Source organism: Vulpes vulpes, chromosome 3 (genome assembly GCF_048418805.1).
Source record: "Vulpes vulpes isolate BD-2025 chromosome 3, VulVul3, whole genome shotgun sequence".
In the NCBI taxonomy this organism is placed as follows: domain Eukaryota; kingdom Metazoa; phylum Chordata; class Mammalia; order Carnivora; family Canidae; genus Vulpes; species Vulpes vulpes.
This window is the reverse complement of record NC_132782.1, coordinates 93,353,952-93,370,638: the sequence shown is the minus strand read 5'-3', so window position 1 is coordinate 93,370,638 and position 16,687 is coordinate 93,353,952. Positions and strand designations below refer to the sequence as shown.

Below are 16,687 nucleotides of genomic sequence, written 5' to 3'. Positions count from 1 at the left end.
TGGACATCTTTGGACCCTTGGACCTTTTTTTAAAGTCTCCTGAACATTTTTAAATAGAAATAAATTGTGGCTTTAAAAACGAAAACAAACAAAAAGTTGCCCCTACTCTTTAGCTCAGAGGAACTTTTCCAGAATAGGATTGCTAAAGGGATGAAGAAAAGCAAAGCAACAATAATTACATTATGAACAGCTCCCATTTGATGTGCTATTATTATATGCGTGGTGCTGCACTAAGCACTTTACATACACATTCTCCTTTCACGCTCACAGCTCTAAGACAGGTATTACCTGCATTTACAAACTATTAGAATAACTAAGACACAGAGAGATGAAATCTTTCCCCCACGTTTCCCTGCTAATAAATAAGTAGAGCTAAAACGGAAATCCAAGCCTGGCCCCTAAGTTTATGCTCCTTCCCAGAAAGCAGGTCAACTGGAAAGATCATGCAGCCAGGAAAAAGAGATCAGTAAGGAAGCTAATATTCAAATGGAGAAAAATATGCTTGATCTGAAGTCCTAAATAAACCAGCATGTACACCATGACGGCAACTGTAGGACAATACAGGCAAAAGGACAAATGCCGAACAGAATTATGCAAAGGTAAAGATTATTTAAGTGCATAAGATGATCCCTATTATCTTTTTTCCCCTCAAAACAAGAATCTTTTAAGGTTGCTCTCAATGAAAATGATTTTATTCAACTTTAAATGTTCCAAAGTATTTTAGTAGGTTACAAAGAGTTTTTCAAAAATTGTATTTTAATCAAAGTGGAAGGAATTTCCACAGAACAGAGGGACTCTGCTTCACGTTGCCAATATTTCCAATGCAAGCCTAAGAGAGCTTTAAATAAGCTACCTGTGCAAGAGGGTACAACTCAATTTACAAAGCCTGTGAGAGACTTCAGGTTCTCTGACTTGGGCCAGGCTCTGGCAGCAGTACGTACCCCTGCCAGGAAGTAGTGGACAACTCTGGTGTATTTACTCACCTGGAAGCAATGTGTTAAGTATTCATGCGAAGATCCCTTTGGCTTTTTTACTTTCTTAATTATTAAAATTTCATGTTTCCTATTCAGTTCTACATCTACTAACTCAAGAGTTTCTCAACCTCAGCACTACTGATATTTGGGGCTGGATCATTCTTTATTGTTCTGCACATCATGGAACATTTAGCAGTATCCGTGGCTTCTACGCATCAGATGCCAGTAGTACCCTCTCCACTCTCCATGTTATGTTAGCCAAAATATCTCTCCATGTTGCCAAAGAACCCGTGCAGGGCAAAATCGCCCCAACTAAGAACCAGGGATTTCACTGCGGCCTCAGCAAAATGTGGAGTAATTCCATTCAAGGAGCCTGAATGGGAAAATGAGCTCACAGGATTGAGTGGCCCTCCCCAGTCCCATCTGCCTACAAGTAGCTGATAAGGGGATACTCGAAAAGATTTGGAAGTGCACAAAGACCTGCAATTTGCAAAGTCTAGGAGAAAACAGGAAGGCATAAACTGGTCTCCATCAATCTGAGCTCCCTGATGTACTTGTACTCTAGAAACTTGCGATTGTCCGTTTATGTACAGACCCATATCCAACAGTATGCATCTTGCAGACGGGAATGCTATGGTCTCAGGTTTTACTGCAGAATGACGAGAGCGAACCCAGAATTGCAGTATTTATCTCATTTCATTCTTTTCACTGCTTCCTCCCTGCCCCCCTCATTTGTCCAAGCAAAGAGGTGAGAACAAGAGAAGGCTGAGGAAGGAAGAGGGCTGAGGCTGCTCCAATGCAGCAGGAAGCCCCAGCCCCAGCCCCAGCCCCAGCATACGGAGGGCTCAGCCACGCCTTCCCCATACTCGGTCCTCCATTCTTTGCCTTTCACAGCCCACAGGGCCAGCGGTCAGGGATGGCACACTAAGTACGTGGCAGAGCCAGGGCTCTAAATCAGGGGGAGGAGGAAGCAGGACGAGAAAGCAAATTTAGGATGAAGACCAGGCACCTAAGCTCGGACGGGTTTCTTTCCCTGCTCCACCACTTACTGGCAAAGGGATCCCCCCATGAGCCCGTTTGTTTGATACAACCATCATCTACCTCACAGGATTTTGGTCTAGTGAGGCGTATTTAAAAGATAAGGCGGGATCCCTGGGTGGCGCAGCGGCTTAGCGCCTGCCTTTGGCCCAGGGCGCGATCCTGGAGACCTGGGATCGAATCCCACGTCGGGCTCCCAGTGCATGGAGCCTGCTTCTCCCTCTGCCTGTGTCTCTGCCTCTCTCTCTCTCTCTCTGTGTGGCTATCATAAAATAAATAAAAATTAAAAAAATAAATAAATAAATAAAAAATAAATAAATAAAAGATAAGGCAACAATATGAGGAACTATTCTGAGAAGCAGACCACAAGCGCCCTTCAAAGCTTCTTCTACATCCAGACTATTAAGAGTCTGGATGCAGGGACAGTACCTGGGCTTTGTTTGTTCTTTGAAAATGATGTTACCAGAAAGCATATGAGGGGGAAAAAATGCCAAAAGCCATGGGGCTGCCAGAGAGCTGCATGCAAATTCAGCCAGGCAGAGAGAGGTGGACAGGAATGCCCGACTAGAGGTTGGGATGGGATGGGATGGGATGGGATGGGATGGGATGGGGCGGGAGGGGGGGGGGGCGGTATCTCGTTTACTCACTGGGCCCTAAGTTTTCTCAGAATGACTTTCCTCTAGAACAGTGAGCTTATGGTCACCAAAGCTAAACAGTCTTCTAGAGTTTTACTACTGCTTCACTTGGTATCTTCAGTGCACAGAGGCAGTTGAGCAAAACCATCAAAATAAATATTAAATCATCAGCACTGTCCAAATAATGGAACAAGATCTGACAGCTTCGCCTGCAACTGTCATAAAGGGGAAAAAGGCATATCACATGAACGTGTAAACCTATTGTTTTTTAAGAAGTATGCCAGCTTAAAAGCCTACTTCACTTCCTAGACCCCCTACAGTCTCCAATTTTTTTTTTTTTTTTGCCTTTTCTCAAATACTAAAATTCAAGACTTCAAAAATGTTTTAACAGTGCCTAAGAGGCAATTTTCAAGAAGTATGCACCACACTGTTAGGTTTTGTTTATACGGAAATGTCAAGTCAGTTCATACTGTATTTTACCTCACCTCATCAACAAAACCTCGGCAACGCAGAAGGGAGGCAAGCATATATTTTTGATTCTGATATTCCCCAGCCCGGCCTCCAGGAAAATAGGTCTATTAAAGTAGAAACGGAGTTCATTCAGAAGATGTAGCTGAACTAAGCCAACTAAAACACACAGCTTCTGGCATTGGAAAATGATCTCTGAGAAACAAGTTTTACTAAACTGCTGCTAACTGGAACTGGATGCTAAGTCAGTATTCACCTACCTAAAACCAAATCCAATTCAAAAGAACTAATCTTTTTGTAAACTATAATTTAAATGAAATGACACATTTTAAGACCAGCCAAACTGCAGGAGATTCAAAAGAGTACACTCAATTAAAAAAAAAAATCAAAGCTCAGCCTCATTTGCAATTTTTTTCTTTAAACATCAAATATTGCAAAATATAAATCTGCTAAGTCATCTCAAATATTCACGTTGAAAATGAAAGTCTGCCACCAAGTACAAATAAAGTTCAAATCCCTGTTGATTTTTAACACACTCTCAAGCTCTGTAATAAGTGTTTAATCTAACAAGTATGACAAATGACTCTCTAATAGCTTTTAAACCAAGTATGATAAATGGAATTTGGAATAAATTAGTATACTATGAGCCGTCCCTAAAACGTCATGCTATATTTTCAGCCCTACAGTAGCTCTGTAAGAATTTCAACTTCCACTTATTAACAACAAGAGGCTACATGAAACAGCTCAGGCTTGGAAATGTCTGATTTCAACAGCCTGTTTGCTAGGGTAAAGGAGAAAGATGGGGAAATCTTTCTCATTAGCCATACCAATATTTACAGTAGAGGAAGAAATGTGTGCAATTCACAGGATGTACTCTACTTGAAAAGCATTTGTGATCATTCAGTGTAAACACAAGCATTTGGAAACTAAAAGTTTCTGCTCAGACACAATTTCCTCTTTCTATCTATCCTTGAAAGCAGCCATTTTTAGGCAAACTGCACTTGGACTTTTAAAAAAGGTATTAATATAACTGTGGATAATTAACCACCAGTAAACTACTTAGTGACACTGCAAATGTGCCCATACTTTATTATTCTGAACAGATATAAAGTCAATGCTGATTACTGCACACTGATCCCATCTTCCCCCAGCCCAGTAGGGAAGCAAGCACTAAACACATCCTCTTCCTCCCCCTGCCCACACCCCTTCAGGAAACTAACCAGCCCCTGCAACCTTGACCCCTGCGTAACTGAACAGCAGACCTGTCAAGCCCATGGGTGCATGCCAACCCCAGCATGAGCAATACAGCCACGAAATCTGAGAAAAAGCAAAAAACCAACCAGAAGGGACAACAACGACTGAAGGGAACGGAGGTGGATGACAGATCAAAGGTGCCATCTTTCTGATGGAAAAGGAAGAAATAGTATACATTGCTCAAAGTGTATTAGAAAGTACAAGTACTTACGAAGAACTAAGCAGAGCTAGCTCCTCAGAAAACATGGGCAGAAAGACCGAAAATAGATTAAGGAAGAATCAGCACAGGTATCTGACATAGATAAGCAATTGCTACCCCATCAAGACCCCAAATTGCATTTAAAAAGAGGAACATCATATGTGGTGGGCAGACCATACCACTTTCTCCTGAGGTCGGGGATGGTGGTGGGGTGGCAGCAGTGACACTGTGTTTGTCCCAGACAGTCTCCAAGATACCTATCAAGAAAGGAAAAACTGAGTTTAAGAAACAAAGTCTAACCTATGAAAATCAGATTTAGAAAAATGATATCCCTGATCAAACATCAGTATTTAAACATATCTCTCTCCACTGTATGTCCACCTGAACATTACTGGACAACACCACTTGGATGTTCTAAACTCAATTTATCTTCCCCCACAAACTCACCACTATTCCTCTTACGCTCCTCCCCTAGCCCACAGCACCAGCCCACACGATCTCGGCCTCAGGCCTCTGCTGGCCCATCTGGCCTTGCCCACATCCCCACACAAGGCTGCACATGCCAACCTAGGTGCTACTCCTTCCACATCAACCTCTGACCTGCTCTCCTCCTTCTACTCCTGCCAGACTCACTGCTACTAACTACCCCTCAGAGCTCTACCCACTTGTCATCGTTCCCAGAAATCTTGTCTGTTCAGTCCTGCCTGTGAGTAAAACACGCTTCGACTAGAACTCTTAACACACTGGTTTGAGCTGTCTTTCTCCCCTACTAGAGTACCCCAACCTAGAGGCAGAGACTGTTTTATTCTTCTCTGTGTCTCTTTACAGAACCTACCACGTAAGATGATGGATCATAAAAGCTTTTGAAAATACTGTGTTTTCAAAATATTTAATAGTATAATGAAGATGAACCTTGAAGTATCACACTAAGAAAAGGAAGCCAGACACAAAAGGCCACATACTGTTTTTCTTTTTATGAAAAGGCCAAATAAGAAAATCCATAGAGAAACAGATTAGTGGTTGCCAGGGGCTCAAGAGGGAAGGGCAGTAAGGAAAATGTTCTGGAATTAGATGGTATGATCATTCTGCATTCACTTTGGAGAATATATTAAAAACCACCAAGTCGGGATCCCTGGGTGGCGCAGCAGTTTGGCGCCTGCCTTTGGCCTGGGGCGCGATCCTGGAGACCCGGGATCGAATCCCACATCGGGCTCCCGGTGCATGGAGCCTGCTTCTCCCTCCGCCTGTGTCTCTGCCTCTCTCTCTCTCTGTGACTATCATAAATAAATAAATAAATAAATAAATAAATAAATAAATAAATAAATAAATAAATAAATAAATAAATAACCACCAAGTTGTAACACTGTAAAATGGTGGATTTTACGCTATGCAAACTAATCGCAATTTAATACATTTTAATGTCCACATAGCAGGATACAGAAGTATCAGACATGGTCCTTGACGACAGAAATTTAAGCCTCTGGTTGGGGACATCAATAAATGTGCCGTGAATGAATAACTGCTCTGAAGTATGGGTTTCCCCTGGGGATGTGGGGAAGAACAGAGGGCAAATGACAAGTTTACTTTGATCAAGCATTCTTCACTGATTTAAGTGCCCACTGCATGCCAAGCACTTCTATAACCCCTACGAAAGAAAAAAGTTCCTAGACACCCAAGAGGAAAGCCAGGCAGAGGAGCTGGAGACAAAAAGACTTTTTTCAATACAGCAATCCCCTCAAGCAGCAGGCCCAGGCCCTCTGCACCTCAAGGGTGCCAGGACCAGAGCTGCACCTGTGCCTCCACCTCACAAGCGGCGAGGCCCTGCTGGGCCAACACATTCCGCCCTCACCACACCTTCCTGTCTCATTCTGTGGTTTACTTTTGCTTTCTGTTTCTTACTCCCCACATGGCGTCATGAGGCTCTGATAAAACAGACAAGGTGACGAAGAAAATGCTACTTACAACTACAACCTAGTGCAGAGGGTGCTGATTCAACACCTGATCTTGCTTCCCTGCACAGAATTTACACATTTCCCATCTTCCCCTCCTCCAACTTCTCCTGATCTTAAAGTCAAATGATTTTCAATAAGGTGTTTGCCACCCACCATAATAAGAATGCAGTGCTGAGCATTTCAATCCCACCCCTGTGGCCTGACCTATACCTCATTCATCACAGTCACAGAATGGCCCAATCCAGATAGACAGTAAAGGAAGTGGGTGACAAGCACTTTCGCAGGGCACTTCAGAAAGTGTTGGACACTGCGCCCACTGCACACAGTACAGGCCACACTCTTGCTGGTTTTCAGTTCTGTCCTGGTCCAACTGAAATGGCTGCTCAAAATGAGCCTGAAATGCCTCCCCACACCTACACCCCTTGCCAGCACCACAATGCTCACCTGTCAGGAGCCCAAGCACAGTCTGCACCTGGTCCAGCAGCAACTTCCGCAGCTCCTCCTTCCGAGCCACGCTGAGGTCCTCACGGGGACAAGCCAGCTCTTCCGAAGTGGTCTTCAACATGATCAGCCCAAGGGGGGTGGTTACAGGGGACTGGATCAGCTGCGGGGAAAAGGAAGTTCTGAGCGAGGCCGTCGGGCTGACAAAGATACAAGGAGGACGGAGGAACATTAGCCCTCCAAGTCCCTCCACGCGTTTAATCTCACAGGAGCTGGCCACACATCACTCAGGACTCTATAGTCCATTTATGTACCTTTTTAACCATTCAAAGTATATTCTCATCTTATTCTAAGGACAAAATTCTAACCATGAACACAACGCTCTTTTACATCTAACGTGACAGTTTTTATACACATCTACGTTGCTAATAGAGCCTTGGTCACTCTGCCCAGATCTATGTATTAGCCACAGAGAAATGGGTGAACCAGTTTATGACATCTTTTCAACATTCTGGTGTTAAATCAATTTTACGTTTCTATGCTTTACAGGCTTTATGAAAGTTTGAGATTAAACACGTAGCAGAACAGAAACATGCATACCCCAAGACCATGCCTATGATTTTGCCAACACCGACATAGCATATTTTAGTTACTCTATCACCTGCAATATCCACTATGCTGTAATAGTTTCCTTAAGCAAGACACAGAAAAAGGTACACTCTCAACACCATAACACTACTTTGAGCTTTCTAATCGATTTCACAAAATTCAATCACTATTCAATTCGGTTTGTTAGTTTCTAGAAATGGTAAAAGCAAGTTGCCACTAAAATTGTTGTGTTATAGGCTACAATCTATGTGAGGGCACACAATTGAAGAGACAGACACCTGACCATCTTCTTCGCTTATAATTAACTTTAAATGTAGTTCATTCTCAGATACAGATGAGCCATTTGCTTATTCAATCTACAAAATGATTGAATAATCTACAAAATGACCCACAGGAGGGTGCCAGGAACTGCAGCCAGACAGAGTATCTTTCACCACTTCTAGCAGTACAGGGCACTTGCCTTTCCCTTGAAAGCGGCTCTCCCCATTGCAGATGAAGGGAAAGCTCATCCCAAAGAGCAGGAAATGCCTTCAATGGTGGGAACTCAGGAAAAATTCAACTGCCTTCGGGAGTAGCACGATGTAAAAACAGTGGCCAGTAATGGCATATTGAAAATGCTATTACGTCAATTCTCTTAAAGGCTACCACTTCAAATACACCCTCCACAAGCTTTCCTTCATTTTGCACAAGTTTGGGCTACTTCTAACAACTTGAAAAAATGCAGGAGGGGAGGAACAGGAAATCCCTGCAGCAGCTTTTCTTTACAGAATAAAGAACTGAGGCTTCAGAAACATCTCCTTCCACCCAGAGGTCTGTGGGTTATCAATTTGTACTTTAAAAGATTTCTGAGGGCAACAGCTGTTAAGGAGGAGGGTGCTTGCTGGGATGAGCACTGGGTGTTGTATGTAAGTGATGAACCACTGAATTCTACTCCTCAAACCAGTATCGCACAGTATGTTCACTAACTACGATTTAAATAAAAATTTGGAAAAATTGGGCAGTCCAGGTGGCTCAGCAGTTTAGCACCGCCTTCAGCCCAGGGCCTGATCCTGGAGACCTGGGATCGAGTTCCACATTGGGCTCCCTGCATGGAGCCTGCTTCTCCCTCTGCCTGTGTCTCTGCCTCTCTCTCTCTCTCTCTACCTCATGAATAAATAAACATTTTATAAAATTTTTGAAAAAATAAACTTATAAAACTTTTTTATTACTCCCCCACCTCTTGCATTTCTGTCTTTCCCCTTTACGTCTTTTGTCACTATTTTCCCCCAAAGCCCTCATTCTTACTCTCTCAGTTGGGAATGCCTTGGGGTTTTTTTCTTTTTTTTTTTTTAAGATTTTATTTATTTATTCATGAGACACAGAGAGAGAGGCAGAGACACAGGCAGAGGGAGAAGAGGGCTCCATGCAGGGAACCCGATGCAGGACACGATCCTGGAACTCCAGGAACACGCCCTGAGCCGAAGGCAGACACTGAACCACCAAGCCACCCTCAGCTAGAAATGTCTTGTATTATCAAATATTCCATTTGGCAATACATTTTCCTGTGGATAAGAAATGTTCCGTGCTCCCGGAAGTAAAAAATTCCTACACCATAGGGAGTGCAGCCGAAAGCCCTCCAGTCTCGCATCATTTGGAAAAAGGGAGGCAGGTTAAAAAAAAAAAAAAAGCTAAAAATGAAAGTTATTCTTTACCTGAAAGAGTAGCCTAATCAAATATTTTTTTCTCACTAGCTTTGTGTCCAGCTTGTTAGTAAAATGGTGTTTCCCTTCACCATCATCACATATATAATTTCAGCTCGTACTATAGGTAATCCTCTGCAATTTACTTTAACAGAGAATAAGCACTTTCAGGTTGAAGTTCAGGTTCTTAGTGTGAGCTTCTTAAAAGGTTCAATAATTTTTACTACACCACTGTATTAGAAAAGAAATGGCAATTCTTTCTATGCTGCTTGACCCTTCATTATCTGGTCCCAGGCACAATGTGATCACAGGTCCAGCTCAGCAGATTTCTGGAATCTGAATAATAGACGCCTGAAAGGTGTGATGTTTGGGCTAGTGTTTGGGGAGAGGTGGGCGCAGAGGTCAATTTCAACTTCAACTACTTCCTTCTCTAGTGGCTACAAAGGGTAGAACAAACACACAAAGCTGCAAGTATCTTTCTGGGGCCCTGAATCAGCTCCTCTCTTGCCTGTTATGGTGGTCACCACATTGATGGCAGAAACTGGATAGACGACCAACCAACCATCACAGAGTTAAAAATGAAAACAAACAACTATGCACCCCAGACAGCAAGCAGGCCATGATGAAACTGACCCAGAAAAAAAACCTTTCAGATGGCTTATTCAAAGGACTGTATGATGGGGGCACCTGGGTGGCTCAGTCAGTTTAGCATCCGACACTTGGTTTCAGCTGAGGTCTTGATCTCAAGGCCATGAGTTCAAGCCCCACATTGTGCTCCACAATGGGCATGGAGCCTATTTAAAAAACGAAACAAAACAAACAAACAAAAAACAAACATTGTAGGAAGGTGAGGTTGACTCTAGAACTGTTTGTTCTTATTTATCACTACCTAAAGAAAAGCTCACTTTATCATTATCAGAAATGTTAGAACTGAGCACCTTTACTGTTGACATGGCTTTCATGCCACTGATTGGTTCTCATGAATAAATGAGAAGCAGAGAATAACACAACTGAAGGATTTTAGAGATCACTTAGTCCAATCCTCTTGTTTCACAAAGAAGGAAATGGAGGCTCCAATAATTGGCAAGTGTTGCTAAAATCAAAGATGATTTGTGACAAAACTGGACGCAAATCCCAAACCCACTTGTTCCCTCCAGTGCTCTTGCCACGATGGGGTGTTTCAAAGTCAGAGTTGCATGAGGTAAATGGAGTCACTTCTGAAGGGTGGAAAGAGGGAAGTCGTGGAGAACAGAGGAAGAAAACTAGCCTTTTTAAACTTCCATGAGCACTTCATCTAAAAATGCTACTCCAAACTGATATTTGTTACTATGAATTATACTTCAAGAGTAGACAGGAATCATCTGTTCTCCTCCTCGCCTGGCTACTGGTAGGACAGTGCATGTCCAGCTCACATGCCACTGCTTCTTCTCACAGGGCATGCCACTAACCAACCCAGGGAATGCATTCTCCCTCGGGGGGGGCATGGAAAGTTACCACAACTGTCCTCATCTTGGAGTGAAGGCAAGAGTGTCAGAGAAAGCCAGTAAAACCTCTCACCTCATGTCCTACCACTCTAGGCTTGCTAGCCTCCTTGCCATTCCTCAGAGTTTTTGTACCTGCTAGTCCCTCTGCCTCAAATACTGTTCCCCTAGATACCCACATAGCTCACTCCATCACTTCTACCTAGGTTTCTGCTCAAATGGCTGCCCCTCCAAAAAAGCCTTCTATCATCATCCCATCTACATAACAACCCCTGACATTCCCTTCTCCCTACTCTGGATTTAATTTTCTTCATCATACTTATAACTACCTATAAACTTTTTGCTTATTGTTTATGGATGTCTGCCCTTTGAGATCAGAATCTCCACAAAGGCAAGGACGCTGTTTTTGTTTCATTACTATATCCCCACCACATGTTTAGTTTGGACATGGCTGGTATTCAACAAATACCTTAGTGAATAAATGAATGAATCTCCTTTGCAGTATCAGTCCAACAAATCCCTAGATAAATGGATCGCTATACAGAGAAAAAAAAAACTGAATGAAGAATTTTTGTGCCACTTGAGGCACTTTGAGAGAAGCAATAAGGATGCTGTATTTTTTTCAGCGGCCCATCATTCAAATGCTTTGTCGGGAGAGCAGACAGAAGGTTAGAAAATGGTACTGTTCTAGAAAATCCTCAACCTACAGTCACTGAGATACCGATTTTCAGAGAATTTTACTCCTATGAACTGTATGTAATACCTATTTCCTGCATACCCATGACTAACTCAGTAATATGAAAATGTTTTTAACTTCATCACAGGATTCAAATGAATAACAGCATCTCCTGCCTGGCTTTAAAGTCCCACCTTCACTCTAATGACTTCCAAATCCTGACCTGCAGCTAGATCTCTTTCCTGGGCCCCAGATCCACGGCTCCCAACATCTCACTAGATATACACAGCAGAACACACAAATCTTGAATGCATACTCTGCCAAACTGAATTCCCCATCTTCTAACCAAATCCATTTCCTCCTCCATCAACCCCTGGCCTGGAAATTTGGCCATCTGAGCCAGAAACCTCCCTTCCCTCACCCCTACCACTCAGTCACTGACCAAAGGCTCTTGACTGAGGCTCATAAGTGCCCCACCTCCATCCACCAGCAAGGTCTCTGGGCCAGGTCCTCCTTGTCTCACTCACACTTCAACAGCAGCCTCAGGGCACCAGCCTTGCCCCTCTGCAACCCTCAATGTTCCATCGCTGTCTTTCCAACACAACAATGTGGCCAAGTGTTCTACACACTTTTCATTTGCTCCCAAAGAAGGACTATGAATTACAAACTGAAGCTCCCATGTAAAAGCAAGGCCCTGCCTGGTCTGGCCCCGGCCCATCAACCTGGCCACTTACTCCAGCACCCCACCACCTCACATCTCACCCAACAATACTGAAAATACCTCAGCTCCTGGAAGCTAAATGCACTCCAAAGACACTTCCACACAGTAATTACCACAGTGCTGGATAATTATTGTTTGCACAGCTAGCCCCCCACAAAATTATAACTATTAGAGGTCTCATCCTTGTACCCCAACACCTGGCACAGTATCTAACAGGCTTTCAAATCTCTGAACAAAACTTCACTAGAGGTTAACAAAGTGATTGGGTTTCTCCCTCCTCTTTCACCACTGCACAAAGGTACAACATGTGTCAAGAATGCAAAGTTAAGCGAATGAGATCATTTATCCTACAATGAACTCGCTCCTATGGTTCCAAAATGCTAATCTTAAAACTCTTCTTCAAGACAAGGAAATAATCACTTCTACAAACAAACAATTTATGAGATGAGGTTTCCTTAGGTATATCCTTACCTGTAAAATGTTTGTAAAAAAGTCATGGTAGAACATGGGCCAATCTTGACGGCCAATATCAACAATAACTTTGCAGAGCTTGTTCCGGATAAAGTAAGGTAAGGTTTTGTGGTGAGCCAAAAGGAGTTTGGGCAGGCAGCTACGGATTTCCATCTTATCTTGAGAGGGGACCCCAAGCCACATTTTATTAATCAGATTCTGAAAAACAAATATACATCTTTTTAGTTAACCATGTAGACACAAAAATAACTGGTCTTCATCCAATGATTAGCTATATCATCTCAAACAAAAAACTCTGCTTTTAAACAAAGGTTTAGGGCAATTTGGCAATAAGAGTACTAGGAATAGGGGTCCCTGGGTGGCGCAGCGGTTTAGCACCTGCCTTTGGCCCAGGGCGCGATCCTGGAGGCCTGGGATCGAGTCCCACGTCGGGCTCCCAGTGCATGGAGCCTGCTTCTCCCTCTGCCTGTGTCTCTGCCTCTCTCTCTCTCTCTCTCTGTGTGACTATCATAAATAAATAAAAATTAAAAAAAAAAAAAAGAGTACTAGGAATATTCAAACCTTGTGATATAACAATCTCATTGCTAGAAAGATCTGCTAAATAATTTCCCAAAAACAAAAGGCTACAATGGGCAAAAACTCTCTATACTACAACACTACTATTTCTAATGGCCACCAAAAACTGAAAAAACAATTTTAATGTTCAAAAATAGAGGAGAATGACTTGGTGAATAATGGTATAATCATTTGGTGGCATGAGCGATATGAATATAATTAGGCTTTAAAAAAAAAAAAGATGTGAATTGAAAGACAAAAATTGGCAGAGAGCTGAAATAAATGAAAATGTCTGTGGTTGAGATAACAGTATTATGGGTACCATCTCTCTCCTCCCAAACTGTTTTTCTTTCATTATCTTTCTATTTAAAATGATAACATGGAAGGAAAAGTTACATGTTACAGCAAAAAACCTACCTACTTACCCAGCCTCACCCAGTCTCACCTTTCTCAGGTCAGAGACAGAAAGCTGCCCCAGAACAGCAGACATATTGAAAGAGGCAGTGAGCGGAGCTACCACTGTTTCCCAGCCTTCTACACATTGAAGCTAAAGTCTAGTGACAATAACCCAGCACTGTGACCACAAAATACTTCTCCAAACAGCAGAAAGTCATCTGACAACTTACCTCAAACACCGTTAAACTGTACATCATGACATAGTCATTTCTAGTGCTGGAGAGGAAGTACAGGCAGAGTCTCCATGCTCCTATTTGCTGGGCAAAGTTATCAAGAAGCTCCTCTGGAAAAGTTAAATAGCAACAAAAGAAGGCTATGAAAAGACAAGAAACCAACACAAGGCTGGGCTGTCTCACTAGTTTTTTAAACACATATCTCTCCATATCATGTGAATAATGCCAAAACCAACTAGAAAAATCCAACTGTGTCTTCAAGATAGAAAGGACAGACCATATAACATTTTTCTGACTCTGAGGTGACCATGAGCATGGACAGTGTGTTCAGCCATCTACAATCCAATAGCCTATGGGCACTTATTTAGGCAGAAAAACTTTCGCTGTTAAAGTTCTTACTTAACCTGGGGTGCCTGGGTGGCTAAGGCAGTTAAGCATCCAATTCTTGATTTGGGCTCAGGTCATGATCTCAGGGTTGTGAGATCAAGCTCTACATCAGGCTCTGCACTGGGCATGGACTCTGTCACCCCCATCCCTCTGTCCCTCCTCCTCAAAGAAAGAAAGAAAGAAAGACAGAAAGAGAGAAAGAAAGAAAGAAAGTTCTTACTTAACCCAAGTATAGACATACAGTTACAAAAGTATCATTTATAAATAAATAAACAAACAAACAAACAAACAAACATTTCACCTTATAAATGATGGCTAATTGTTAACCTGTTTCCTCTGGGGTACCAGCTATATTTCTTTAGGGCTCACACTGTTCACACAAACACAAAATGATGGCTAGAAAAGCAGGACAAGAAAACATTAAGGCAGGCAGCCCTGGTGGCTCTGCGGTTCAGCGCCGCCTTCAGCCCAGGGCATGATCCTGGAAACTCGGGATCAAGTCCCACATCAGGCTCCCTGCATGGAGCCTGCTTCTCCCTCTGCCTGTGTCTCTGCCTCTCTCTCTCTCTCTCTGTGTGTGTCTCTCATGAATAAATAAAATCTTAAAAAAAAAAAAAAAGGAAAAGGAAACATTAAGGCTAACTTTATAAATTCAGGACGAAAAAATGCAAGAGAATTAAAGACAGCTAATTCTCTTTATTTGGTGTTCATATGGTTTTATTTTAAAATACCACACCAAAAAAAGTCTACAAATAAGAGCAGCAATCACAGAAGTTGCCAGGAGCAGCCCTGTTCACGCCAAATCATTGAGAAATGATCTTCCTCCTCCTTAGGTTGCTGGTAGCATAAGCCTGAACCCCAAGACAGCAAGCACTAAGAGTCTGTCACCATGTTTCTGGACACGCTGCCCCTTAATCACCTTGACCTGCTACACTGATCATGAAATATAACACAAAAAGGGTGAAAACTTTAAAAATCAAAACAAACATAAATTTAAAAGGGTAAAAAAATAATTTAAAAATTAAAAACTTAAAAGAAAAGAAAAGATAAATAGCAACAACCCCAACAGATTCTAGGAAGCCCCTGGAAAAGAAACAAGTACAGCAGCCTATTCTAGTCCTAAAATTACTGCTCTGCTAGTACTCTACAACACAAGCTAAATGCACTGAGGCAGCCTCACTGAAAATCCCATACAAGGAAGCTGATGGCCTAGTCTTTCAACTAGGTAAGTCTGTTAACAAGCCCAGAGCAGGAGTCACACCAGAGAGAATGAGTTCTGGCTGGAAATGAGGAACTTCGGGCCAGAGACTTTGCCACTCATTCCTGGTGATCACTGCTCCTCTTTGAGGCTCTACTGTGAAAATGACCAGATTTTCCCTTGAGGTTCCCTACAAACAGCTGTATTTCTAGGCACTGATAACACACCTCTGGTGGAGGGTGAGTAGAGCCCCAGTAATAAAACGCCTCCCTCCTTTCTCCCACCTTGCTAGGAAAGCCTTCAGTTTATCCTAAGATATCAAAAAAAGCAGCAAGTCGTTCCAGCCCACACACTCAGACAAAGCTCCAAAGACTAGGTACAAAGAACTAAGGCACACATACACCATATAGAACCAAACCCCCAGGGATTTCCCCTTAGCCTGCATTTAAATTAGACAGTTTAGTATCTAGTTATTTAAAGCTATTTTAAAATCATATTAGAATATGATTTAAGTGCAGAGGTTCCACTTTTAATTCATGAACACTGAGGGTGAGCAATGTTTGCTTTGCAAACCAAAGAATTTAGAGAAAAACCAAATGCACTTCAATTAATAAGCTAAAAATAGGACTTTAAGATATCAGTGTTGGGATATAGCAGACTGATGTAAAGGACAGATCCTTCACTTGCTTTGGTAAAAATCACCAGTGATATTTTTACTGTAAGTATAAAGTACTTTGGTAGCATAAACCTAACAAGATGACTCTGGACGTAGAACAGTTAGCTCAACTGAGTAATAAGAGAATCTAGGGAAGCAAGCAGAGTGGATTTTCTACAACAAATGCCTGATTATCTATTGGGTGCAGCTTCTGTCAGCGATCCCGTTATAAATGTTCTAGTTCTCTATAGTATATTCCCTCAGAAAAGACAGGCATGTATAGGGCAGGCCTAAAAGAGACCACCACGTTTAAAAATTAAAAAAAAAAAAAAAAAAAAGTAAGAAATTCACATCTACCAGGAGCTGATGCAAGAGATGCCAAGAGAAAATGAGCTACAGCCAAAGGTCTACTGGCCACCTGGAAGTCTGGAGACTCCAGGCAAGTTTTAGACCAAAGGAAGAAGTCAGCCCCAACAGTCAACTGGCCAAAAGACTTAGAGAAGCCAAGTGGGGCAGAGAAATGGGCCTCCAGAGTCCTAGAGACAGAAAAAGGCCTCGCCAGAGGTGAAGGCAATGAACGTAAGGTCAGTAGAGAGCAGCCAGACATCCAAGGGGAAAAGCCTTTAGGTTGGGATAGAGAAGAAAACATTTTTTGTTTTCAAATT

At 42.4% G+C, this 16,687-nt stretch overlaps 1 protein-coding gene across 5 annotated transcripts in view; it reads right to left on the bottom strand.

The window, feature by feature from the left end:
* The window catches only part of XPO6 (exportin 6), a 104,315-nt gene that overhangs the window by 55,042 nt on the left and 32,586 nt on the right, over positions 1-16,687 (bottom strand). For all 5 annotated transcript variants that reach the window (XM_072753603.1, XM_026011066.2, XM_026011069.2 and 2 more), the window contains 4 exons: positions 13,780-13,892; positions 12,599-12,796; positions 6,965-7,124; positions 4,748-4,825 (listed from right to left, as the gene is read on the bottom strand). In XM_072753603.1, the coding sequence (XP_072609704.1) occupies positions 4,748-4,825; positions 6,965-7,124; positions 12,599-12,796; positions 13,780-13,892 (549 nt within the window). The remainder of the gene's footprint in view (positions 1-4,747; positions 4,826-6,964; positions 7,125-12,598; positions 12,797-13,779; positions 13,893-16,687) is intronic.